The 22,946-nt window shown below is 43.7% G+C and overlaps 2 protein-coding genes across 2 annotated transcripts; one reads left to right on the top strand and one right to left on the bottom strand.

Annotated features, from left to right (window-relative positions):
- The first annotated feature begins 454 nt into the window (after positions 1-454).
- Positions 455-20,208, top strand: cap2 (cyclase associated actin cytoskeleton regulatory protein 2). Its single transcript, XM_053447497.1, has 13 exons — positions 455-684; positions 4,660-4,788; positions 4,900-5,000; positions 6,375-6,452; positions 13,170-13,313; positions 13,962-14,047; positions 14,493-14,598; positions 17,281-17,476; positions 17,986-18,149; positions 18,247-18,370; positions 18,468-18,550; positions 19,049-19,192; positions 19,287-20,208. Exons 2-13 carry the CDS (start codon positions 4,671-4,673, stop codon positions 19,368-19,370), a joined length of 1,428 nt encoding a protein of 475 aa, XP_053303472.1. The 5' UTR covers positions 455-684; positions 4,660-4,670; the 3' UTR covers positions 19,371-20,208.
- Positions 19,934-22,888, bottom strand: LOC128462201 (aurora kinase A and ninein-interacting protein). Its single transcript, XM_053447498.1, has 4 exons — positions 22,760-22,888; positions 22,332-22,445; positions 21,904-22,063; positions 19,934-21,764 (listed from the first exon to the last, which is right to left on the bottom strand). Exons 2-4 carry the CDS (start codon positions 22,422-22,424, stop codon positions 20,767-20,769), a joined length of 1,251 nt encoding a protein of 416 aa, XP_053303473.1. The 5' UTR covers positions 22,425-22,445; positions 22,760-22,888; the 3' UTR covers positions 19,934-20,766.
- Positions 22,889-22,946: the final 58 nt, after the last annotated feature.

The following is a 22,946-nucleotide window of genomic DNA, read 5'->3' as shown; positions in this document are numbered from 1 at the left end:
GGCCCTTAAACAGGACACAATCAAGTTGCATCATGGGAAGGATCTCATGTTTTTGGAGCTTGGCCTACATAGGGATTTGAAGTCAGAATATGTTGGTCTCTGCAGCAATTTGGACCAAACTTTTAAAATCTATTGATTGATATTGATTAATGTTGACTCATTAAAGCTTCAGGGTGTTACACCTACAATACATCAGCAGTTGCTATTGAGTCAGGTGTAAATTCACTTCAGGGAAAGTGGTGTCAGATTTAAATGGACCACACTTGGCCTAATGATGGTGATGACGATGATGAAGACGATGATGAAGCTGCATGTCAAGGTCTATTTTCCCTCAGAAGGAACACGTGCACATGTCTTTTGCCCCGGCGTCCATCACTCGTCTATTTTTAGTGGGGCTCTGTGAAGCAGCCATGTTGCCTGCGGAGTAAACCGTCCGTGCGCCCCGGAGGAGCCACTGCGGCACTGAGTCACTCTCCTGATCCGTGCGCGCTGCGGCTCTCAGGTTCACCGTGTTGCTTTTTTAGGACACATCCCGGAACTGTGCCGGTGCTGTGCGCAGCTGAGTGACGGGGCAGGGCGGCAGGAGAGGACCGCACCGCGACGGAACACCGACTCGAATCCAATCCCGGGATATTGACGCGCACACACACAGAGAAATTAACTGCGGACCAGGAGGAGAGGGAGGTAAGATGTCCCTGTACCGGGCTGTTCTTTTTGACTGAATCTTGTGTTTCGGGAGGGGGGCGGAGGGGTACGCTCCTGCGGTAGTGCTGTGTCACAGAGATGTGCCAGGTTTGTGCGCAGAAAATGTCCAAACAAAGTCATCTTCACCTGCTTCCTGCTTGTGCGTCACTTGCGCTGTTCTGACAAGTCTGGCACTGGGCTTTACGCACCGTGAGAACGCACTGTATTGATTTGATGCTGTTTTTCTTTTGCCTCTACCTTCTTTCTGGAGTAACGGTGCTTGTGGCTTCTCACCATGAAGCATCAGATTTGAGGAGGGCAGGTGAAATAACTATGCGCGTGCCAGTGCAATGTCATGGAGCGTGAACGTGTTTGGCCTGAGACCCCCTGTGGGATGAGACACCTGTAGTAACCCTTCATGAGATTCAAACAGCCCATTGGTGTTATATATTATAGATGATTGATTGTGGGCTCTTTTTGGGGTTTCAAAGTAAAATTTTTAACCAAACACCAGTTTACAAAAGGATCTTACACCTTAAGGTCCATTTGGTAGCTTATGGAGCTTTTTACTGTCCCACATTGGCTTAGCGGATCAAATCGGCTTTTACTTTCTAATAAACGTTAAAACAAAATGGACAGGAAGTCCTCAAGTGCTCCGAGATATGTTTAAATGAACCAATTTGCTGAGGAAGATCATGTGATATGATCAAAAGTCCCCAAAAAGCTACTCATACCTGAAAAGTAAATGCTGTCTTAATAACTGTTCTTTATTGAACATTAACCACAATCAGTAACAACACACCTACAAACAAAAACATATTTATTTCTTCATTTTAATGGCAACATTTTAAAATCAAAACCAACGATCCCACACCATGTTTATGAGATCATTACCAACACTATAAGGTTTTAGTGGCCATAGAGTAGACACATCTGGGGCTCAGGAGTTAGTGCAGGTCGTCCAAGAAGGTTGGCGGTTCAATGCCAGTGTCCTTGGGCAAGATACTGACAGCTGTGCCACAAGTATGTTATTGTGATAGAGAAAGTGCTGCACATAGATGCACTGTATGAATGGATGAATGGCAAAAAACTGTAATGTAGAGCACTTAAATAGCTCATCAAGACTTGAACATCTCTATATAAATACAGTTCATTTACCATTAAATCGTCCTTTATCCAAGCTCCTAGATTACAGTGCAGCACATGGAGACCTGTGTTTGGATATCGTACAGTACAGTCGGCCCATAGCAGCCGCCTCTGGGCTGTGGCCCAATATAGCCTCTATAAGATCAGATACCAGGCCACAGGGTTCAGGAGACATGTGCAGGTCAGGATGAAGCCAGTAATATCTTTCCACTCTGCCGCGTCATGTGGGTCCTCTCAGCTGTCGGTCGGGGGTCTTTATGTGGCAGATGCTGTGACCCACCTGTCTGGAGGAACAGACTGAGGAATGTTCTCGTGTTGTGGAGGCGACAGTCACCACCAACAGAATGAAGACATTTTTAAATAGATGAAAAATTTCGGAGACTTTAATGCGACAGTTATGTATTTCTGAAGCAAGAAGTGGGCTTTAACTCACACCAGCTGCTGCCCCTTCAGTTCCTATGGTGGATGAAGTCTATATGAATATGGAAATCTCCATGGCAATACAAAGACATCGCCATCGATTTTGGCTGCCTTATAATAAAACTAGTGCAGCTGCCGCGGCTGCTTCTGTGTCATGGATTTTAAACAAAGATTAACTTTGTTATTGAGCGAGACAGTGATTAAGTGAAGTGTTTTAGACTTTGGATAAAAACAGTAGTTGATCCAAAGGCCTCGGTTTAATGTTTGTAAGAGTAACCATGGTGCTTTTCTCTATAGATTTATTTTCTCCATTAATTGATTAATGATTCTGTTCATCAAACATTGTCAGATGAAAACTGTCCATTGTGATATCTCAGAGTCCGAGGTGACATCTTATGTTGTAAAGGGAACTTAAATCATTATCTATCGCTCGCAGATTACTTTTCTGTGGTTCAACTTATCGATTGATCAACTAACTTTTCCAGCTCTGACAAAATGACATTTTCAAAGTACCACAAAGCACCATAGAGTATCACTCTCTATTAAGAAACCCTCAATTGTCAAAAGTATATATATTGTAATTAATAGCGTTAATTAATTACAATTATGAATAATGGATTCTTTATTGATCAGAAATAAAGAAGATTACGAGCCATTTAAGGCAGCCTGTTGTGATAAATGTTATAGTCAAACTCACAGGCTTTTCACTCTGTAGTTTATAAGCCATCTCATATATACGGTCCTCAGTTGTTTGTCAAAGCTTCTACATTAATTGTTTTAATTTGGTTCTTCTGTCTCTGAGTTATAAGAAGAGATCCTGTTGTGTTTTTATGTCTTGTATTTCAACACGAAGCAGCTGAAACATTTGACACAGAGGTATAAAACAAATGAGCTATAAATCCTGTATGAAAGATGTTATTACAAACAACTCATCATAATAAACTCTGACTCCCCTCAGTCCACGTACATTTCTTGTGGCAGAGTTGACATCTGAATTTCCCACGGGATTAATTAAGTATCCATCATCATCATCATCATTGTTGGTCCATCTCTAGTCTCTTGTTATCAGCGCACTCGCAGCCCTGCAGGTTCCAGGTCTCGCCTTTAAGAGCTGCTGCGAGCACGAGATCAGAAATAGCAGCTGAGTGGTGGGATAGGCATCTGGCACTGCTGAGAGATTTCTCCAGAGGGATGAGCCGCTGACGCCCATCAGGACTTGTTGGCTGCTCGGAGCACATAATTACTGGGCATAATTTAAAAAAGATTACAGACAGGAGACACCATCCAGGCTACGGAGTTTACTCACAGCCACAGAGATGCAGAGCTTCCTGGTGTTTTTTTAAACATCATCCTGTCAAAATCTTTAATCCAGAGCGGTTGGGGTGTGTGTTGGATACACAGGTAGCAGGTGTCCGAATAGGATGAGTGTGTTACCTAGCAGTAGTTTGTGTTATGATGCAGCAGCTCGCTGGCTTGAATTCCACTCGGCTGACTAATTAATATTGGAAACAGGCCTGTGTTGCCTCCTGTTGAGGCATATGGCTGGTCAGCGTTAAATCAGTGTGCTCTGTGCTGTTTCCTTCAATGTATTCCACTGGCATTAGGTTACACTTCTAGACTTGTTCCACATATCAACTAAACTAGGACTGTGTGTGTGTTCGTGGATGTTATACAGTTAGTTTTGTACGGTGGCCGACGTAGTTCAATGCTATGTGAAGTTCCATCACTGAGGACGAGTAGCAGAGTTCAATAACTCACTGATGAGGCCCCATGTCACTAACCTTCTGTTAAAAAGGTTTGGTTGAGGACTAGAACGTCCTTCATGTATCATGTACTTCTTAGGGGGTTTGGTTCGATGTAGCCCCCCAGGTCCCTCTTACCTGGGGTTAACAAAGTCCTTTAAAACGCTCCTAAATGTAAGGAAACTGTTTTAAGTATCAGTTGATCTCCTGGTTGATGTACAATCCGGGACACAGAAACCAACTTCCTAATGTCTGTATCTCATCTACACAGTTGATAAAGTTACTTTGTTCTACATAAAGTATTTTCCCAGGATACTTTCACACTTTTTTATTATTGTTTTAAATAACTCTCTGACATTCCTCTCAACCGGCCCCAGTCTCTACCTCTTCTAATCCAATAGTGTGATTGGTGCAGATGTTGTGACTGTGGCAGACGGCTCACAGGGAGACAGTGTTCATAAAAACCTCCCCACTCTGGATACTTAGGTGTATATTCAGTTTCACTCTGCTGCTGATGTGGTCCAGCTTTATGAAAACAAGAAGCAGCAGAGTGAGAACGTGTCAAAGTGAATCCCACGTTCCCCCTCCTCCGGATTCAGTGGTGATCTCTTAGGACCAAATGATTTAATCAAAATCACAAAACTAAAAACCCTTTTTGTTTTTCAAGTGTTTGCCACTATGGAAGGTTTGATGCTGCGGCTGGAGCGAGCTGTGACTCGTCTGGAGAAGATGTCCATCAACATGCACCCGACCGCTGGCATGGCGAATGGGGACTGCGTCAATGGCATTGACGAAGGCAAGTCTGAAACTAACCATTGACTCAGAGGGTTGAAGGGGGGGGGGGGGGGGGGCACACACACACAGGCATAAAACAATCAAATAAGCAGTGATATCTCTGTGTTCTTAGGCCCGTCTCAGAGTGTGGACGCCTTCAACCTGCTGCTCAGCGGCCCAGTGTCAGACTACCTGAGCAAGAGCCGAGCCATAGGGAGCGAGGTGGAGAAACATGTGAGTGATTTTGTGTGTATACTAAAAGCTTTCCTTGCCGCACAACTGTCATCTGGTGATGGATGAATCCCTTGTAGAAACACACCTGTCCATGCACACTTCATGAAGAAACACACACTTACACACAGATGCTGCAGCGGCTGTTTGAGACAGATGTCGCCACAGCTGCTGTTGGAGTGATCTGCAGTTACAGTGCAGCGGGGGGTGGCGGCAGTGGGCCCTTAGCAATACACATGCCAAGTGTGGAACCAATAGGACGAATGATTCTCCAGACATGCGTTCCAGATACATACAGACAAACAGAGCGCCAGATGAAAGTGTCTGGTTGCTCTTATTTCTGCTTCATGGAGCCCTTGTGATAGTCCAGATTTTGCAAGACTCTGAGAATCCATTAAGTATTGTACATATTCTAATTTCTAAACAAACTCAGATTTCTAAGAATCTGCTCTCATTTGATCTCCTCTGTAAAGGGAGAGTGCGCTTGTGCATTTTCTCTCACTGCCAACTATTTCATTAGATTTTTAAACAAACAGGATCTTACTTAGATATGTTCAGCTTTGGAAAGATATCAAGGACGGTGATGTAAACGTAGAAACAAGGCAGTGAGTGTGTGTGCGTGCGTGTGTGTTTGTGTGTGTGAGTGAGTGTGTGTCTGTGTGTGATAGCAAAGGTTTCCTGTCCTCTACAAAGCCAAGGATGGGAGTATGACTGAACTTTGACTTTACATTCATCTATCAAGTTGCTAGTCGAGCACCTTTTCCTATTTGGTAATGACCCGCACTCCCAGAGGGATTGTGTGTTTTGTGTTTTGTGTTAAGCCAGCTGGCAAATATAGCTGTTTTATATCATTGGGATAAATCCAACACAACAGGGAGGGCTTGAAAACCGAGGGGTAAAGACAGGAGGAAAGAAAAGACAGAAAGCTTGTAGTTCTCTTTCTATGCCTGTGTCCCATCACTGCACGAGTATGTGAGTTAGAGCCAGAGGTGGTTTCTTTAAGTTTGTAGAGCTCCTTTTATGGACAAAGCCTCCCTGGTGGTTCCCTTGGCCCACAACTGGAGGTCTCACAGACACACACACACACACACACACGCACACACAGACACAGAAGCATGCACAGGACACGGCTGGCTGGGTCTTACCCAAACACTCTGTGTGTGTTTGTTTTGTATACTCGCTTTTGTATGTGCAGCACAGACAGATTTACCGGCTGTAGTTTTATAGGAAAATAATAAACTGGCAAAAGAGGGAAATCTTTTCTTTGCAGGGAACTGCAGCCGAATTCAGCAGGCACCATATAACACCCATGAAATGTGTGATGCTACGATTATTATCATCCTAATCTATCTGTGTCTGACTCTTGATGATTGACAGGCGGAGATGGTGCACGATGCCCTGCAGACTCAGAAAACTTTCCTCAAAATGGCTGCCACACACCAGCAACCTGCAAAGGTAATTGCCCTGGAAACCCATCGATGGTTCGGTACGCTGTGACCTTGAGATAATCATTGCAAAACATTTACAGTATTTAAATGTATTGGTTCATAAAAGTAAAATGCTGAAGAGCAACCAGCTACTTTTCAAGGAATTTGGGATTTACAAAAGGATCTTGGAGCCATTTCCCTAATCTCATTCCAATGGGCCTGTTATTCCTTTAACTCTGAAGTCTGGACTGTAAAACAATAGAGTTAACACCCCGGTGACATTATGTTTGAAGGAGCTGACCATGAACGGCAGCATCCATGGTCTGGGGCTGGGTGGAGACCTCTGATACATGTCATTCGCAAACTGTCTCTGTTGTCATTTCCTGTTATCTCTCTTGATTGTAGTCTCTCTTTACTAAAAGCACAGAACAACCCCATAAGACGATGCGGTAGGTGAACTCGGTTGCCAGTTGCAGGCAACAGTTAAGGGTTATTAAGAGTTTAACTTTTACAGCATCTCTGGCTGCCGCTGTTTGGGCTGACTGAGAAACCTTGCAACAAACAAACCATTACAGTCGGTCGCAGTGGATGAACCACATGTGTGATTCTTGTGGAATTCAAACACAAAGTGCATCAGATGTTGTACAAGTAACAGCAGCTTAGCAGCGAGAAGAACAGTATCAGAGTCCGGTGGGTCAGTGTGTGTCCTCCCCTCCTGTGTTCCCCAGCAGGCCGGCCTGTTCACAGAGGGATTACTCTGCTCTTTGACTAAGAAAACGCTAATACAACACATTCCCAACATGTTCACGTACAGAGAGAAAGGAGGGTGGGAGAGAGAGAGCTGTGTGCGTGCATGTGTGTGTGTGTGAGAGAGATAAAGAGAGAGAGAGGAGCGCTGATATGATATCATCCCATTGGCCTTCTGTTTGTCTGTGTGTGCGTGTGTGATTGTGATTGTGTGTGTGTGTGTGTGTGTGTGTTACAGGGCCCAGAGAGCCTACCAGGAAGTGATCATTCGCTGTCTGTCAGGTCATTGGTGGAGAAACGGTGAAAAGAGCGTTCAGTGATTGTCAGAAATGCAAACAAGGGAAGAGCGAGGGCTTTACAGAGAGAGAGAGAGAGATAGAGAGCGAGAGGGGGGGGGGGACTGGCCCAGGAGGGGGGCTCGTGAGAATTGTGATAGTTGTGGAGCTGTAATATGCCTTAACTGGGTAATTCCAAAAGATAAACTTGGAAAATGTCTTGATTTGTCTACGTCATGTTTGTCTCCAGTTTAGATTTTGTTAAGTTCTGCAACGACACAGATCAGATCAGACAGTGTAATGAAAGCTTTGCATCACGTAGCCACAGACCTTATAGTCATAATAATATTTAATCAGTAGGTCTTTGCACCAAAGGGTCAGAGCTGTGGGAAAAAAACATGAACGTGTCAATGTCAGGCGGCACAGCGGTTAGCCTCACAGCACGAGGGTTCTGGTTCGAATCCTCTGGGCACTCCGGCTTTCTTCAACAGTGCAAAGACATGTAGATGTAAATATGAGACTGGATTCATGTTTTTTCTTTCTGATTACTAATAAAGTTGTTGGGTAGTGAATGGCTGTCGCCTGGCTGCTGTTGGGGGGAGCCCAGTAGCATCATGGGACTTTGCCTGATGCCTCCATTGCCGCCTGAAAAGTTGAACTCTGCAAGCAATGCAGCGGACCCACAATGCAGTTCGGCAATATATGGCGTCAGCCCATCCAAAGTGAATGGGCAGCGTTTCATTTGAAGCCTCCAACACAAAGACCACTTACGGACATGAACTGAGGGTAAAGTCTGGAGAATTGGGTCCAGACTTTTCACCCAATTCACGGACACACATGCACAACACAATGGGAGTTTCTCTGCACGTTCAGAGCAGAAAAAAATCCTCTGCATTGTTCAGGCAAGAGGTGGAGCAGTCAGATGCAGCAGACAACCCCCATCAGCATGCGATGGATCCAGCGGGGTTCCCCTGCTGTGTTTCACACATTGAATTCTCCTGACTTTATACGGACTTTACACGAGGAGGCCAGGCGGAGAAAGTCCCACGATAATCCTGAGCCTCTCCCTCGGAGTTCAGTGCATGTGTGAAAGCAGCTACACAACATGTGTGAGTCCTGAACTAAAGGGTGAACTGAGGCTGTCGTGGGATGTCCATATTTAGAAGCAGTTTTGTTGCACAACAACATTTTATTGATCAGCACTTTCAGAAAATGTGTTTTTTTCAGTCGTGGTTACATCCTGGTGTTAACGTGAACACTTACTAAGTACAGAGAGAGTTCACTTCTGATTACAGTAGCTTTGATATGACATTGAATTCTGAATCATTCCCATCAGCGCTGTCAAAGTCTAACAGAATGATCGCTAACGGCTGCTAACAAAACAATGAACATACTTTCCAGTCCAGTCATGTGAAGCAATCTCAACGAGTTCATGGATGAAAAAGCCCAGAGTCACTTTTCAGATTCTCATAGAAGCTCGGATTATAGAAAAAAACACCTCGGAGAAAATATGATGTCTGAGGCAAGCTGAGGACATCACCCCTCCACACACAGTCAACATGACACACAAACCTATGAATACACTCATACACTCACAAACACACAGAAACCATTGGTACAAACGTCACACACACACACGTCTGCTGACCTTCCTCATTCATGTCTATATCTGTCGTCCTCAATCAGGGGTTTGGAGGGAAAAAAGTATGCCCCCCCCCCCCCCCTTCTACAGACACACACACACACACACACACACACACACACACACACAGACACACAGACACACAGCTCTCAAACTTCTGGCCTTTCTCTCCAGCGCAGCACTGTTGTGCTCTCTGACTTTTTATGGGCATGTTCTATATTTGAGCCTGTTGTCAGTGTGTGTGTGTGTGTGTGTGTGTGTGTGTGTGTGTGTGTGCTAGATAGAGTGTGAGACAAAGAGAAATCAAGAGACCCTTACTTTTTTTGCTCTCTCACTCTCATGTGACCTCAGATTGGACCGTTACCTCAGTGTTAGTCTGTGTGTGTGTGTGTGTGTGTGTCCACATTGTGTTAAAACCCCTCCTGCAGCTCCATTGTCGCCCTCTCCTCTCTCAAACTTTGATCCACTGCTCGTATATGAAGTCAAGGCCTCAGACACTGATGTGCTGTTGTCACACGCTGAGCTCATTCACTGCCCATCCCAAAAAAAACCTATCCGCCACTTTTGATCTCTTTGTGGGCTCGTTCTCTTTCTGTCTGCGTTCATGAACTTTTAGGAACGGCGCCATCTTGTGCATTTAGGGCCAGAGTCTGCGCAGTAACAGTCGGGGAATGGAGCTGCTGGATTTGGTTTCCTGATGATACAATTGACGGGGTAGACAGAGAGTCTCACCAGCACATGAACCATCTCACAGCTGCTCAGTGTAACACCATCGTTCCTCGTATCTGTTCTCAGGAACGTCGCCGCTTCTCTACCCTCAAACAAAATCATCAATGTCAGTAGTTCCTCGGAACTCGCAAATTACTGAAGGGTCTTCTGGGGGAAATTGATGCTCGGCTGCAGCTCTGACTTGATGCCAACTCTGCAAATTGCCAGAACGTTTCGGTTATCGAGCCTGTGGGAATATGGGCTAGGTTTTCATTTTTTAAATACGTCCCCTGTGCACCCTCCAGTCATTATCTGTCTTATTTCTATCTGCGTAGCTCGACTGAATGAGGGGGAAGTCCACACTTTACCACGGCCCTGACTCACAGAATACACAAAAGTCACCCGGACTCAAAGATGAACTGATTTTACAGGTCAAAGGTCACAGTGACCTAATATAACTACGTACAGTGCCTTGCATAAGTATTCACCCCCCTTGGACTTTTTCCCATTATGTACTGTTACTAACTGGAATTCAAATAGACTTAAATAAACTTTTTCCCATTTGATCAACAAAACATGCATAGTACTTTGGAGGTGCAAAATAAATTTTATTGTGACACAAACAATAATGAGAACAAAAAAGTTGACATCTGTTGGGTGCATAAGTATTCACCCCCCTGTGTCAATACTTGGTAGCACCCCCTTTCGCTGCAATTACAGCTGCAAGTCTTTTGGGGTATGTCTCTACCAGCTTTGCACATCTAGAGATGGAAAGGTTTGTCCATTCTTCTTGGCAAAAAAGATGAAGCTCAGTCAGATTGGATGGAGACCGTCTGTGAACCGCAATCTTCAAGTCTTGCCATAGATTCTCTATTGGATTGAGGTCTGGGCTTTGACTGGGCCATTTTAAGACATTAACATTCTTTAATCCAAACCATTCCTTTGTAGCTCTGGCTGTATGTTTAGGGTCATTGTCCTGCTGGAAGATGAACCTCCGCCCCAGTCTCAAGTCTTTTGCAGACTGCATCAGATTTTCTTCAAGGATTTCCCTGTATTTGGCTCCATCCATCTTTCCCTCTATTCTGACCAGTTTCCCTGTACCTGCTGAAGAGAAGCATCCCCACAGCATGATGCTACCACCACCATGTTTCATTGTTGGGATGGTGTGCTCAGGGTGATGGGCAGTGTTGGGTTTTCGCCACACATAGCGTTTTGCATTGAGGCCAAAAAGTTCCATTTTGGTCTCATCTGACCAGAGCACCTTCTTCCACATGTTTGCTGTGTCTCCCACATGGCTTCTGGCAAACTCCAAACGGGATTTTTTATGGATCCCTTTCAACAATGGCTTTCTTCTTGCCACTCTTCCATAAAGGCCAGATTTGTGGAGTAGACGACTAATAGTTGTCCTGTGGACAGATTCTCCCACCTCAGCTGTGGATCTCTGCAACTCCTCCAGAGTAACCATGGGCCTCCTGGTTGCTTCTCTGATTAATTTTCTCCTTGTCCGACTCTTCAGTTTGGGTGGACGGCCTCCTCTTGGTAGGTTTGCGGTTGTGCCATATTCTTTCCATTTTCTTATGATGGATTTTATGGTGCTCAGAGAGATGTTCAAAGCTCTGGATATTTTTTTATAACCTAACCCTGCTTCATATTTCTCAACAACTTTATCCCTGACCTGTTTGGTGAGCTCCTTGGTCTTCATGATGCTGTTTGTTCAGTAATGATCTCCAACAAACTCTGAGTCCGTCACAGAACAGGTGTATTTATACTGAGATTAAATTGCAGACAGGTGGACCCTATTTACTAATTATGTGACTTGCAAATGTGACTTGTGAATGCAATTGGTCGCACCAGATCTTTCTTAGGGGTTTCACAGTAAAGGGGGTGAATACATATGCACTCAACACTTTTCGGATTTTTATTTGTAAATAATTGTGAAATCCATGTAATATTTCCCCCCACTTCCAAATGATGCACTATTTTGTGTTGGTCCATTACATAAACTCACGATGAAATAAATTTTAATCTGTGGTTATACCATGACAAAATGTAGAAAAGTCCAAAGGGGGTGAATACTTATGCAAGGCACTGTAGATAAAATGTGCACCAGTTGTTGGGGGCAAACAACCGCAGGGTGCTGAGGTTTGTGTTTGAAGTCATGAAAGCTTTTTATTTAACTACATATAATAATATACGATGTGAATGGGCAGTTAGAATAATAATAAGATTATATTCATTTAATAATTGCATGATAAATTGAGTAAGCGCACAAAAACAGAAATACTAGATGAAAATGTCATCAAGATGGAGAAAGCTGAGAGAAAGACGATGCCCAGCCCACAGTACATCCCTATTGACCGTAGGGAGGTAAATCTGTACTGGACAGGGGGGATAGACACACACTGCCTCATAGACATTAGCTGGATTTAGTAATAATAAAAGCAACTGGACAAGCAGAGAAAGGCCCGTCTGTCCCAGCTTATGGAGATCATGTGCATCTGATTGAGGGAAGAATTTGTTGAAATTGAAAGTTTCCTCTGCGTCTTTGCAAACAAGCATATGTTTACAGAAGCAGACGTATTATGCATTTTTCACACTACGTATATTATACAAAGAAAGACACAAAACATTCCCATTTGGATAAAGAAACTATTTTGTCACAGGCTCATTGTCTGTAAATGTTTCACATAGCATCCAGTTCACTGGAGATCAGAACACAGAAAGCTGCTGCAACAATTCTCCAATGAAACATCGTGTTCCTGCATTAATTGTGTGTGTGTGTGTGTGTGTGTGTGTGTGTGTGTGTGTGTGTGTGTGTGTGTGTGTGTGTGTGTGTGTGTGTGTGTGTGTGTGTGTGTGTGTGTGTGTGTGTGTGTGTGTGTGTGTGTGTGTGTGTGTGATAGGTAAACTGTAAACACTGGCGGAGCGGTATGCCTTACAAGGCCAGAGGGATCTCCCCATGAACCGAGGAATGTTTGCAGGGACAGCGCGATGGCGGGGGGGGGGGGGGGCTTGGGGCTGAGCTGTACTGATCTGGAAGATCCAGTGGAAAAAGGCTCCAGCTAATAAAATTAGTGACTGTCCCGTAGCCTAGTTTAGGATTTACTGGTTGCATGGAGCTGGGAGCGGGGTAAACGATGCAGGGTATCTCAAACATCTGGGTATTATGTATTCAAAAGAGGCAAAAGAAGGATTCCTGTGCTTCTCTTGCCAGCTGGTTTATTTATGATTTGGTTTAAATGTAAAATGATGTTTATAGGACTCACTCTCCCAGTCTCGATCCTCCCTCCCTCACCTTTTCCATCCTCTATCACCGGCATCTCTTCCTCGTCTCCTGCCTCCTCCTCTTCCTGACTCCTTGCTTCTTTCCCAGACGGAGCTGCACGACCTGATGAAGCCAATTTCAGAGCACATCCAGGAGATCCAGAACTTCCGGGAACGGAACCGCGGCAGCAGCTTCTTCAACCACCTGTCAGCCGTCAGCGAGAGCATCCCGGCGCTGGGCTGGGTCGCTGTGGTGAGGAATAATACAAGTACACCCTGGTGAACAAAAAGACAGAACATTCAGGATAATACACGCTGTTAGAACATGAATGTCCCTGTCAGTCATCCAGATTTAAGTTGGACTCAAATGTTAACCACCCAACTAACCACTCGTGAAAAATATTGATTTTCAGACAAATATATCAGAACTACAAGTGGAAACATTGCGTTTAATTATGCAAAATCTAAAATCAAATATTATACATATAACACAAGAGCCAGAGCTATAGATAAACTCGACATATGGAGTTTTTTCCTCCTTTACACACTAAGTGTCTCTTCCTCTCTCTCCCTCCTCCAATGCTCTCCCCCTGACTTCTGGGATGAATTATCATTTAGATAAAGAACATAATCCCTCCTCTTCACTTCTTAATTGAAAAACTCCAGCTCCGGCTCTGGTCAGTGTATGTCGCTGTCAGGAGCTCTTCCACACAGGGCTTATTAAACATGTCCGACTCAGACCTTTAAGTACGAGATGCTCCTCTGTTTGTTTTACCCCAAATGCAAAGTGGAATGATAAACAGATACTTTTCACCAAATGTCTACAAAGGACAGTTTGGGCCTCACAGGGTCCGTGTCACACTGACGGTGAGATAAGATCTTTCTCTCTCTTCTCTCTCAGTGTCAGAAGCCGGGTCCCTACGTGAAGGAGATGAACGACGCCGCCACCTTCTACACCAACAGAGTTCTGAAGGACTACAAAGAAACGTTAGTACATCTTCACCGGCACCATGATGATGATGCACATGTCAAGAGGGTGATATCTGTTTTGTTCGTTTTTGTTAGATGAGCCAGAGCAGTCTCTAATCTGACTATGTAAACCTTGACAAATTAAAAACACCATTTTTATTTTAACCAAAAGAAAAAAAAATTCCACAGTGTGAGATTGTGGAAAAAATTTAAAAACTAGACTAGTAGAGTTCCCACTTCCACTAAGGCCCATTAGTTCCCTTACAGTTCCCAAATTTTCCCAAATTTCCCAAATTCAAAGATATCAGTCCCCTGATTACGTCGGACCAGCCCTCAGAATGCCTCCTTCCTGCTTTACTGCCTCCCTCGCCTTCCTCCTTCCTGTTTTCATCTGAATATCACATATTTGTCTCCCCCAACCCCTCCCACCAACATCCCCCTCCCCGGGCTCCCCCCCCCCCAGCGACAGACGCCATGTGGACTGGGTGCGCTCCTACCTGTCGATCTGGACCGAGATGCAGTCGTTCATCAAGCAGCACCACACCACAGGCCTGGAGTGGAGCAAGATCGTGAGTACAGAGGCGTATATATATTTTTTGGTGTTCAATTTATTGTTCAAATCAAACACCTAAATTTATCATTAATACTAAATTAGTTTTACAATTTAACACCACATTCTCCTTAAGGAATAAGGCTGAAAACGTGATGCATGTTTCCACTTGGTCCTTCAGTTTCCATCTTCTCTAAATGTTAACATATCAGCCTGAAAACAAGACATCACTCCTAAAGCCACTTGTGTATTATCTTAGCTGTGTTTCCATTGAGTTTCCATTCACAGGCCGTGATATTTTTATATCAGAGCTCAGATGGACTTCTTTTTTGTTGTTTTTAGCGTGCACTTCCATTTTTAGTTATGGAGCGAGCGGTTACATAAACCGCTGCAGAGAGCATGAATGAATGAACGAGCTCACGAAGCCCCTGTCACTCCCACACTCACTTCTGTTTATGGATGTCTCCGCTCTCACACTCGCTGGATCCCAGAGATTACGAGGACGACTCGAAAACCGAATCCCATCGGCGCACACTTGACCTCCTCCTCCTCCTGTCAGTTAGGAGAATCTTTCTCTTGTCTTTATTCGTTCGGGGGAACCTGGCTGTGTCGCATGTTGGCGTCTAAAATTCATAGAAGCTCCCTCTGAGAAACTTGTGCTGCAGTTTCTTTCTTAAAGGAGTAGGTGATCACTTTAGGAACGTTTATTTGCTCTCATGCAGAGAGTTAGCCGAGAAGATTGATACCACAATGACCGTGCACTAAATATGAAACTACAGGCCGCAGCAGGTAAGTTCAACTCAGCTCGCTAGGCTTTGTCCAAATGTTAAAAAGAAATACACCTACTTGTGCTTATTCAGGAAGAAATAGCTCCACACACATCACCAAATTTGAAAAATGAGTGTGAAAGGATTAAACAATTGAAACGTGACCCTTTAAAGTTGCAGGTGTGCACATTTGGTTAGAGCGTGACTGCTGTTTTCCAGGCTTTATGCTGATGTAAGCTTATTATCCTCTAGCTGTGTCTTAACAATCAGCACACACATCAGTGCAATCAATCTTTGCACATCTCCCCCCAAAGAACGCTCGACCTGCTGAACTCGACATCAAATGATTGAAGCCGGAACTGTGAATAATGGTGAACAACTGTGCTCCCATGTGTGTTTTCTGCAGAAACTTGAGAACCTGCAGTGGCTGCGTGTGTGTCAGCTGTCGCCCCTGCAGTGTGTGTCTGAGCGACACAGTGCACATGTGCTTACAAGGATGGGAGTGTGTGGCGCTAACAGGTGGTCCTCAGGGTTTGCCTCAATGGAGGTTTTCTTCACAGAGGAGCCCCCCGACAAAGAGCCTGTGTGCACACGCAGTTTGCGCCGTAACCCAAACTGCAGGGCTGATCCCCAGCAAGCGCAGCCGTCATCTGCTGCTCGGGGGTGGGGGGGGGGGGGGGGGGTAGTGACACGCTCATACTATGACATGCTCAGGCTAACATATGGATGTGGATTCACACACAAAAGCTATTTGAAACAGTAGCTTCTGCGTTTTTTGTCCGTTATTGATTATTCGATCAATCGTTTCAGATAATGACTAAAGCCATGGGAAAAGTTTTTGGAGAGTTACTCTTACAGTTTGAATGAATAAGTATTTTAAATGAAACAGATCCCAGCGATATAAGATGTTGTTATTTATGATCGACATGAGAATCGACAAATATGGTTCAATTCGTTTTTTAACACCTCAACAAAAAGGTTATTTTGGTGCTTTTTCTACCTGCACACAAATGCACACATGAAAACAAAGAAGCAGTCAGAAATGTTTTACAGGCATACATGTCCACACACACACACACACACACACACACACACACACACACACACACACACACACACAGTTAATCCAGTGGTATGTGCTGAGCTGTTTAGTGTAACAGGTCTGCATTGTTCATCCATGATGTGTACCACACATGTGCCTCGTGTCCGAGGTCAAGTAGCCTCAGATGGAATCATAAGTGTTTGAAGTGACATTTCAATTCTCCCCTGTCATAGGTGTGTGTGTGTGTGTGTGTGTGTGTGTGTGTGTGTGTGTGTGTGTGTGTGTGTGTGTGTGTGTGTGTGTGTGTGTGTGTGTGTGTGTGTGTGTGTGTGTGTGTGTGTGTGTGTGTGTGTGTGTGTGTGTGTGAGAAACTGAATCCAGAGGATATTTAGTTTTTTGAGAAAAAAAAGCAATCAATTCATAATCAATTCATGGTTTCAGCTCATTGTTGAGATCCACTATTGCTCCTGGTGTATCCAAACCCATTAAATGTGTGCATGGAACAATGCATTGAGTTTCCAGTTTCCATTATACATAAATATTTTGTTCAGTGTTATCATCACATAACTGAATAACTACAGTTTGTGTGCTGCTGGCAGGATAAGATGAGTTTTAACAACATCAAGTAAAGTGAAGGTTCCCCCCCATCATCTCTTATTCTCCTTGTTCTCAGTCACACACACTAACACCACGAGGTCCTGAGTGAGAAACCATCATTACTGACCACCACAGCTTTCCCACATTCCCTAAGCAATACTCCCCCTGCTGGACGTGTGTACAACTGCAGCTGTTATAACCAGAACACCTGTTGCCTCTGTGTTTTCTGTGTGTGTGGCTTGAAAGGCTCACACACCACATTATTGTTGGACCTTTCTTTTTCTTCATGCCCCAGGGCCCCATTGCTCCTCCCTCTCTCCTCGACTCCCCCAAGACCCCCGGTGCTCCCTGCCACCTGCCACCTCCCCCTCCTCCCCCCGGCCCACCTCCGGTCTTCACGGACGAGGACCCGCAGCCTCAGGTGGGCAATGGGGCGGCACCGCACTCGGCTCTGTTTGCTCAGCTCAACCAGGGCATGGACATCACCAAAGGTCAGTTCACTTCAGTAACTGGAAATTAAGAGCATAAGAACAGAGGATGTACTTAAATAGTGTGTGATATAAAACTACTTTCAGCCCGTATGTATCTGTGCAGGTAAACTAACCGTATGTGGTAGTGATGGTATAAATGTGACCATGAAATGAGATATAGATATGATTATAAATTTGTCAACAAGAAATACAGTAAATATGGTTTAACAATATGCTGTAGCCACACAATGGTCACATCCTCGATAATATGTATGGGAACTTTTGAAGTTTCACTTACACAGCTTTAAATTCATGTTTTTTATGGTTGATTCGGAAATGTGTCGGACTAAATATCTTTAAATTTCAGGCACCAAAACAAATCAAGAAATTTTCAAATATTCAGAAAATCTTATGGTTTGGTTTGGTTGACAATTCCTCGGATAAGTGAGGTAGAGTTGGGGGAAGTAAGACTTTCGTAAAATCCCATATATGTTCCTGCATGCGAATACATATCTCCTCCATGTCTGTAGGTCTGAAGCGTGTGTCAGAAGACCAGAAGACCCACAAGAACCCAAATCTGCGCTCTCAAGCTGCACCGACCAAAACCAAATCCTCGGGGGCTGCTGCCTCATCGAAAGCAGCCGTCCAGAAAAGACTCCCGCTCCTGGAGCTGGAGGGAAAGAAATGGAGGGTGGTGCGTGACCTGTTGACATCATCTTTCAGGGTTTTTATACCCTTTTCTCACATTTGAAATATTACACATAGATTTTTGATTGAATCTGTTGTTGCAGGAGAACTTTGAGCAGAAACACGACCTGGTGATTGAGGAGACGGAGCTGAAACAAGTGGCCTACGTCTTCGGTTGCAATAACTCCACCCTGCAGGTTAAGGGCAAAATTAACTCCATCATCATAGGTGAGATTCCTCCAAACAAACCAAGAAAATGTTGGTGAGATTATATTCGTAATCTCTCACTGTAATTCTCATCATTCCACGTGTTTTGTTTGCTCAGACAACTGCAAGAAGCTGGGTCTGGTTTTTGAGAATGTGGTGGGGATTGTGGAAATCATCAACTCCAATTCAATCCAGATACAGGTGAGTGGAGCATTCATAACTAGAAGGGTGCCTGGAGAGCGTGTACCGCCGAAAGGCTGATGGACCACTTTACATATACATGTATTGAGGTCGGAAACAAATACAACATACACATAATTTTCAAGCAAACTGCTTGAATGATTTCACCTGTTGTAGATATTAGAACTATACATGTGCGAGATCTGTTGAGGAATTCCCAGAAAATGTAAAAAACACAAAATACTCTATCTTGCAATTTTTTATTCTTAGATTCTGAATTGAATCTGCTCCAAACCCTTCCACCTCATTTTTTGCATAATCCTGCTAAGAGACAAACCCACAAAGGCCAATGAAAACATAACCTCCTTGGCAGAGGCAACAAGTAAAAGCCTTGACTTCAAAAGACAGTCAATATTAAAGATGGAGCCTGAACTCTTCTATTACAGTTTCAATATTGATTTGACAGTTTATACCAGATACAGTACATGTTAGCAGCTGAGACTCGTCTCTCTGTTGCAGGTGTTGGGAACAGTCCCGACTATTTCCATCAACAAGACGGAGGGCTGCCAGGTGTACCTCAGCAAGGACTCCCTGAACTGTGAAATCATCAGCGCCAAGAGCTCTGAGATGAACATCCTGATTCCTACAGGAGATGACGATTATGTAAGTGTCGAAGATAAAGAACGAGCGGCAGGACTATTGACCTCTGGGTGTGTGTTTTAATTTGAAGTTCTTCTCCTTCTCGGTTGTTCCACAGAGAGAGTTTCCGGTGCCGGAGCAGTTCAAGACCGTTTGGAGCGGCTCCAAGCTGGTGACAGAGCCCACTGAGATCGCAGGCTGATCTGAGGCGGCATCATCTTCACCACCATCAAATTAAATAAATGTACACGTATATGTCTGTCCCTGTGAACCTAGTGAGCTTCGCTGGCACTGGAACATACTCTATCGGTATAATCACTTTCGCTGTAATCGTTACTTCATGAAATACTTCTATCGCACTTTGAAGCTGTTGATTGTGATAAATAAGTAACTAGTGAAATCATCACAATATCACTTTACCTTAAATATCTTCTTTCTGGATTTACCATCATTCTGACTGCATTGTATCCACACACATGGCTGTTTTATTGTATAAGAGCTAAACTACAGATTAGACCGCAGCAGCAATAACGTTAGTCAACAGGAATACGCTGGAGTGTGTAACATGCACAACTTTCAGAGGCCAAGTCAAACATAGGACTATGTCTAAGTGCGTTTAAGTCTATTTTAATGACCTCTTTAAATGTGTAACACACACAGTCGTCAAGTCAGTGTTTCATTTAGTGAAGTTATATGGAACAGTGTTCAGTGTAGTTTGCATTAAAGCCACACATAGAGGTTTCACTGGTGCAGAGTAACATCCAGTTATGAAAAAATAACCTGAAATAAATGTTCAACTGGTCAAAATAAATTAAAACAATAGGCTTCTAATTTCTCGTGTGCCTTTAAAATATAGACAGTAGCATTTACACTTTATTATTATCTCTGTGTGCATCACTCTATTTTGTACTAAGACGTAGTATATGGCGTCAGCATAGGGAAGATGGTAACCACTAGTGATTCTCACAATGTTTAATTTACATGGAGACGATTTGATGTAATTGTGGATCATTTTTCAAATAAATCAAAACTCCCACTTCTGGCTTGTTTATGTTATTGATTGGATGTTCTTCTACCCACTTTGATTTTCTTTATCATTGTAGTTTCTAATTATTCTGCTATTGATGATTCTTGGATTTTTCTACACGCTACAACATAGAAAATGTTTACCTTACAGCGCACATTCCATAACTCAAGAATGAATATGCTTATCAGGACCAAATATAATAAATATACATTTTATTTAATTTCTTCAAAGTCTTCAAATCAGCAGTGCCACCGTAACTTCTCGAGAGATTGTATTTTCTAATTGCTAAAAGAAGTTGCACCTTGTGGGACATCTCAGTGTCATAGAGACCAAAAAATAAAATACATATAGTACCAAAGAAACCAATTCCAACATGATAAACAGGGAAAAACTTACAGGAAATACAAAAGATCTAAAGATGAAATGAGACGAGAGGAGAATCAGAGAGAACCGTCTCGAAACTTTCAGATGTTCTTGTTTTACCCATTGGCGAAGGAACAATTATGGAAAGTCTTTTTGAAAAGTATTATATCCACATACAGTAAGACTCCTGGTGTTTCAAATGCTCTCATCAGTGTTTAATCACCCTAAGTCCCTGAGAGTCTTGAGTAAAGAGCATCTCATCTTCCTCGTCCTCCTCCACCACAGACTTGTAAGAACTAGTTCTCACAACCCCAGTGCTGAAGTTACTCGGATCTTTGAGCGGACTCCTGACTTGCAGACCTCTGTGTGCTATCACCCTGAAGCCTTCAGAGTCCTGGGTAAACAACATGGCCAGACTGTCCTCATCAGCTTCTCTGCTTTGCTGCTTTCGTGCTGGTTTTTTAAAGGGTGCACTACTTGGTTTTGTCCACTTGAACTGTGATATACCACTCTCATCATCCTCAGCTTTATTCCACAGTCGATCTTTGATGTGTTTTCGTGGTGATGGAGTTTTTGGCTCCGTCCGTTCATTATTTGAAACAGGGTCAATCTGAGAGAAAGGTGAGCGCTTACATGGGGACAAATACCTGCTGTTTTCTTTCTCATCCTCCAACTGAGAAGAGTATAAATATTTCAAGGATTTTTGAGTGGAGGTTTTTCCCTTCAGATCCATCCGAAAACCAAAGTCGTCATCACTTTGAAGACTGTTTAGGAAACAGTCATTAACCTTCTCTGCTGTTGTATTTGCCCGATTAGTCAGGTTAGATTCACTGTCAGAATATTGGCTGTAGGTGAGCAGTGGGTCCTGACTCCACGCCTGTGGAAGAGGCTGACTGTCCTCTGGTAATGAGGAGGTGTCAGGGAACCTCCTCTTACTCTGAGGTGGGTTTAACTCCTCAGGGTGCTCTTCCTCAGACTGACAGTTCGAGTTCTTAGGAGGTGTTTCATCTTGCTCCAGCCACAGTGTTGCCTGTGGCTCAGTCACATTTTCACTTTCCCACCCCTGATCCACACCAGGCTCAGCGTTTTCAAGATGTGTTCCTCGTTTTCGTTTTGTCCCTGATACAACAGGAGCAGTGGATGCTGAGGAGAAGAACTGCACCGGATCCATGTTTGGTTCATCAGAGTTCGACTTCTCATCGGGAACTTTTGGGAGATGGAATAAGCAAACATTCAGTTGTCACAAAGCAAATGTAAATTATAAGCAAGTCAACAGTCTACTGCAGCTTTACCACCTTCTGACAATTTTCTTCACAGACTGATTCCAGCAGTTTGGACGACTTACCTCTGGGTTGACGTGTGAAGAAGGCTGATATGGAGCTCTGTTTGGTTTTGGGCATTTCCATTTTAGTCTGTGTGAAGTTGAGAGCCACAGCCAAACTATATCCACTACCTTCAGCAAAGGGGTTCAGCAGTTTAGAAATGGGACGACGGGTGAGACGTTTCTGAAATGAAAGATGAGCAGAATGGAATATGGGCTCACTAAAACACTGAAGAGTAATAAAAGCATGAGAGAATTTTGATAATGTTACTTGTAAATAGTTATATACTGCAGCCTATATGAGGGCTATTGCGTGCTCTATAAACACATACTGTGTACAAATAGTTAAACAAAGTAATTCACTGCTTTACTGAATGGGAATGAAATACTCCTTCCGGATGTTAATACCAGGTCTGACCAGAATCTCTACAGCAGCTTACACACAGTTTTACCTGTTTGGCTTTTCCTTTGAGTTGCACAGTGTCCAGCCAGACCCCACACTCCTCTTGGGCAGTGGTCTGCAGAGCTGGTCTGGAGGTCTTCATGGTGGAGAGCGAATGAAAGCTCTATAGTGAATAACATAATAGAGAAAGACAATCGTATGAAAACGGTTACTGCAGGATTCATCAGGAGCAGTAACACGTTTCTGGTAGAGCTGTTGAGACTATTTGTATATTTGGACATTATTAAAGTTCCTAACTTTATAAAATATTTCAGCGACTTCTCTAACTTACTAATTCACACTTTCAAAATATTATAGTTCTGGTGCTAGGTCTCAGTTAGCAAACTTCACAAGTAGCTAGGTGGTGTTCGACGATAAAACATCACGCCATTACTTCGGGTTTCCACATAAACGAAATCATGGGACAATGGAACTGACCTGAACGTGGCAGGTGGAGGTTTTCAGTTTCCCTGTGAACCTTTATAACTCTTTATAACTCTGATCTTTTCTGGTCGCTCTGAAACTCGTCCGCGTTTCTCTCTGTTTGAGTCTGGCGCCTTCGCGACGGGCTGCCGCTGACGTTTGACTGTGTAAAAACCATAAATTATGTTGAAACCTTTAAAAA

Source organism: Pleuronectes platessa, chromosome 18, assembly GCF_947347685.1.
Source record: "Pleuronectes platessa chromosome 18, fPlePla1.1, whole genome shotgun sequence".
NCBI lineage: Eukaryota > Metazoa > Chordata > Actinopteri > Pleuronectiformes > Pleuronectidae > Pleuronectes > Pleuronectes platessa.
Note: the sequence above shows the minus strand (reverse complement) of the source record. Positions and strands in the feature narration are given on the sequence as shown.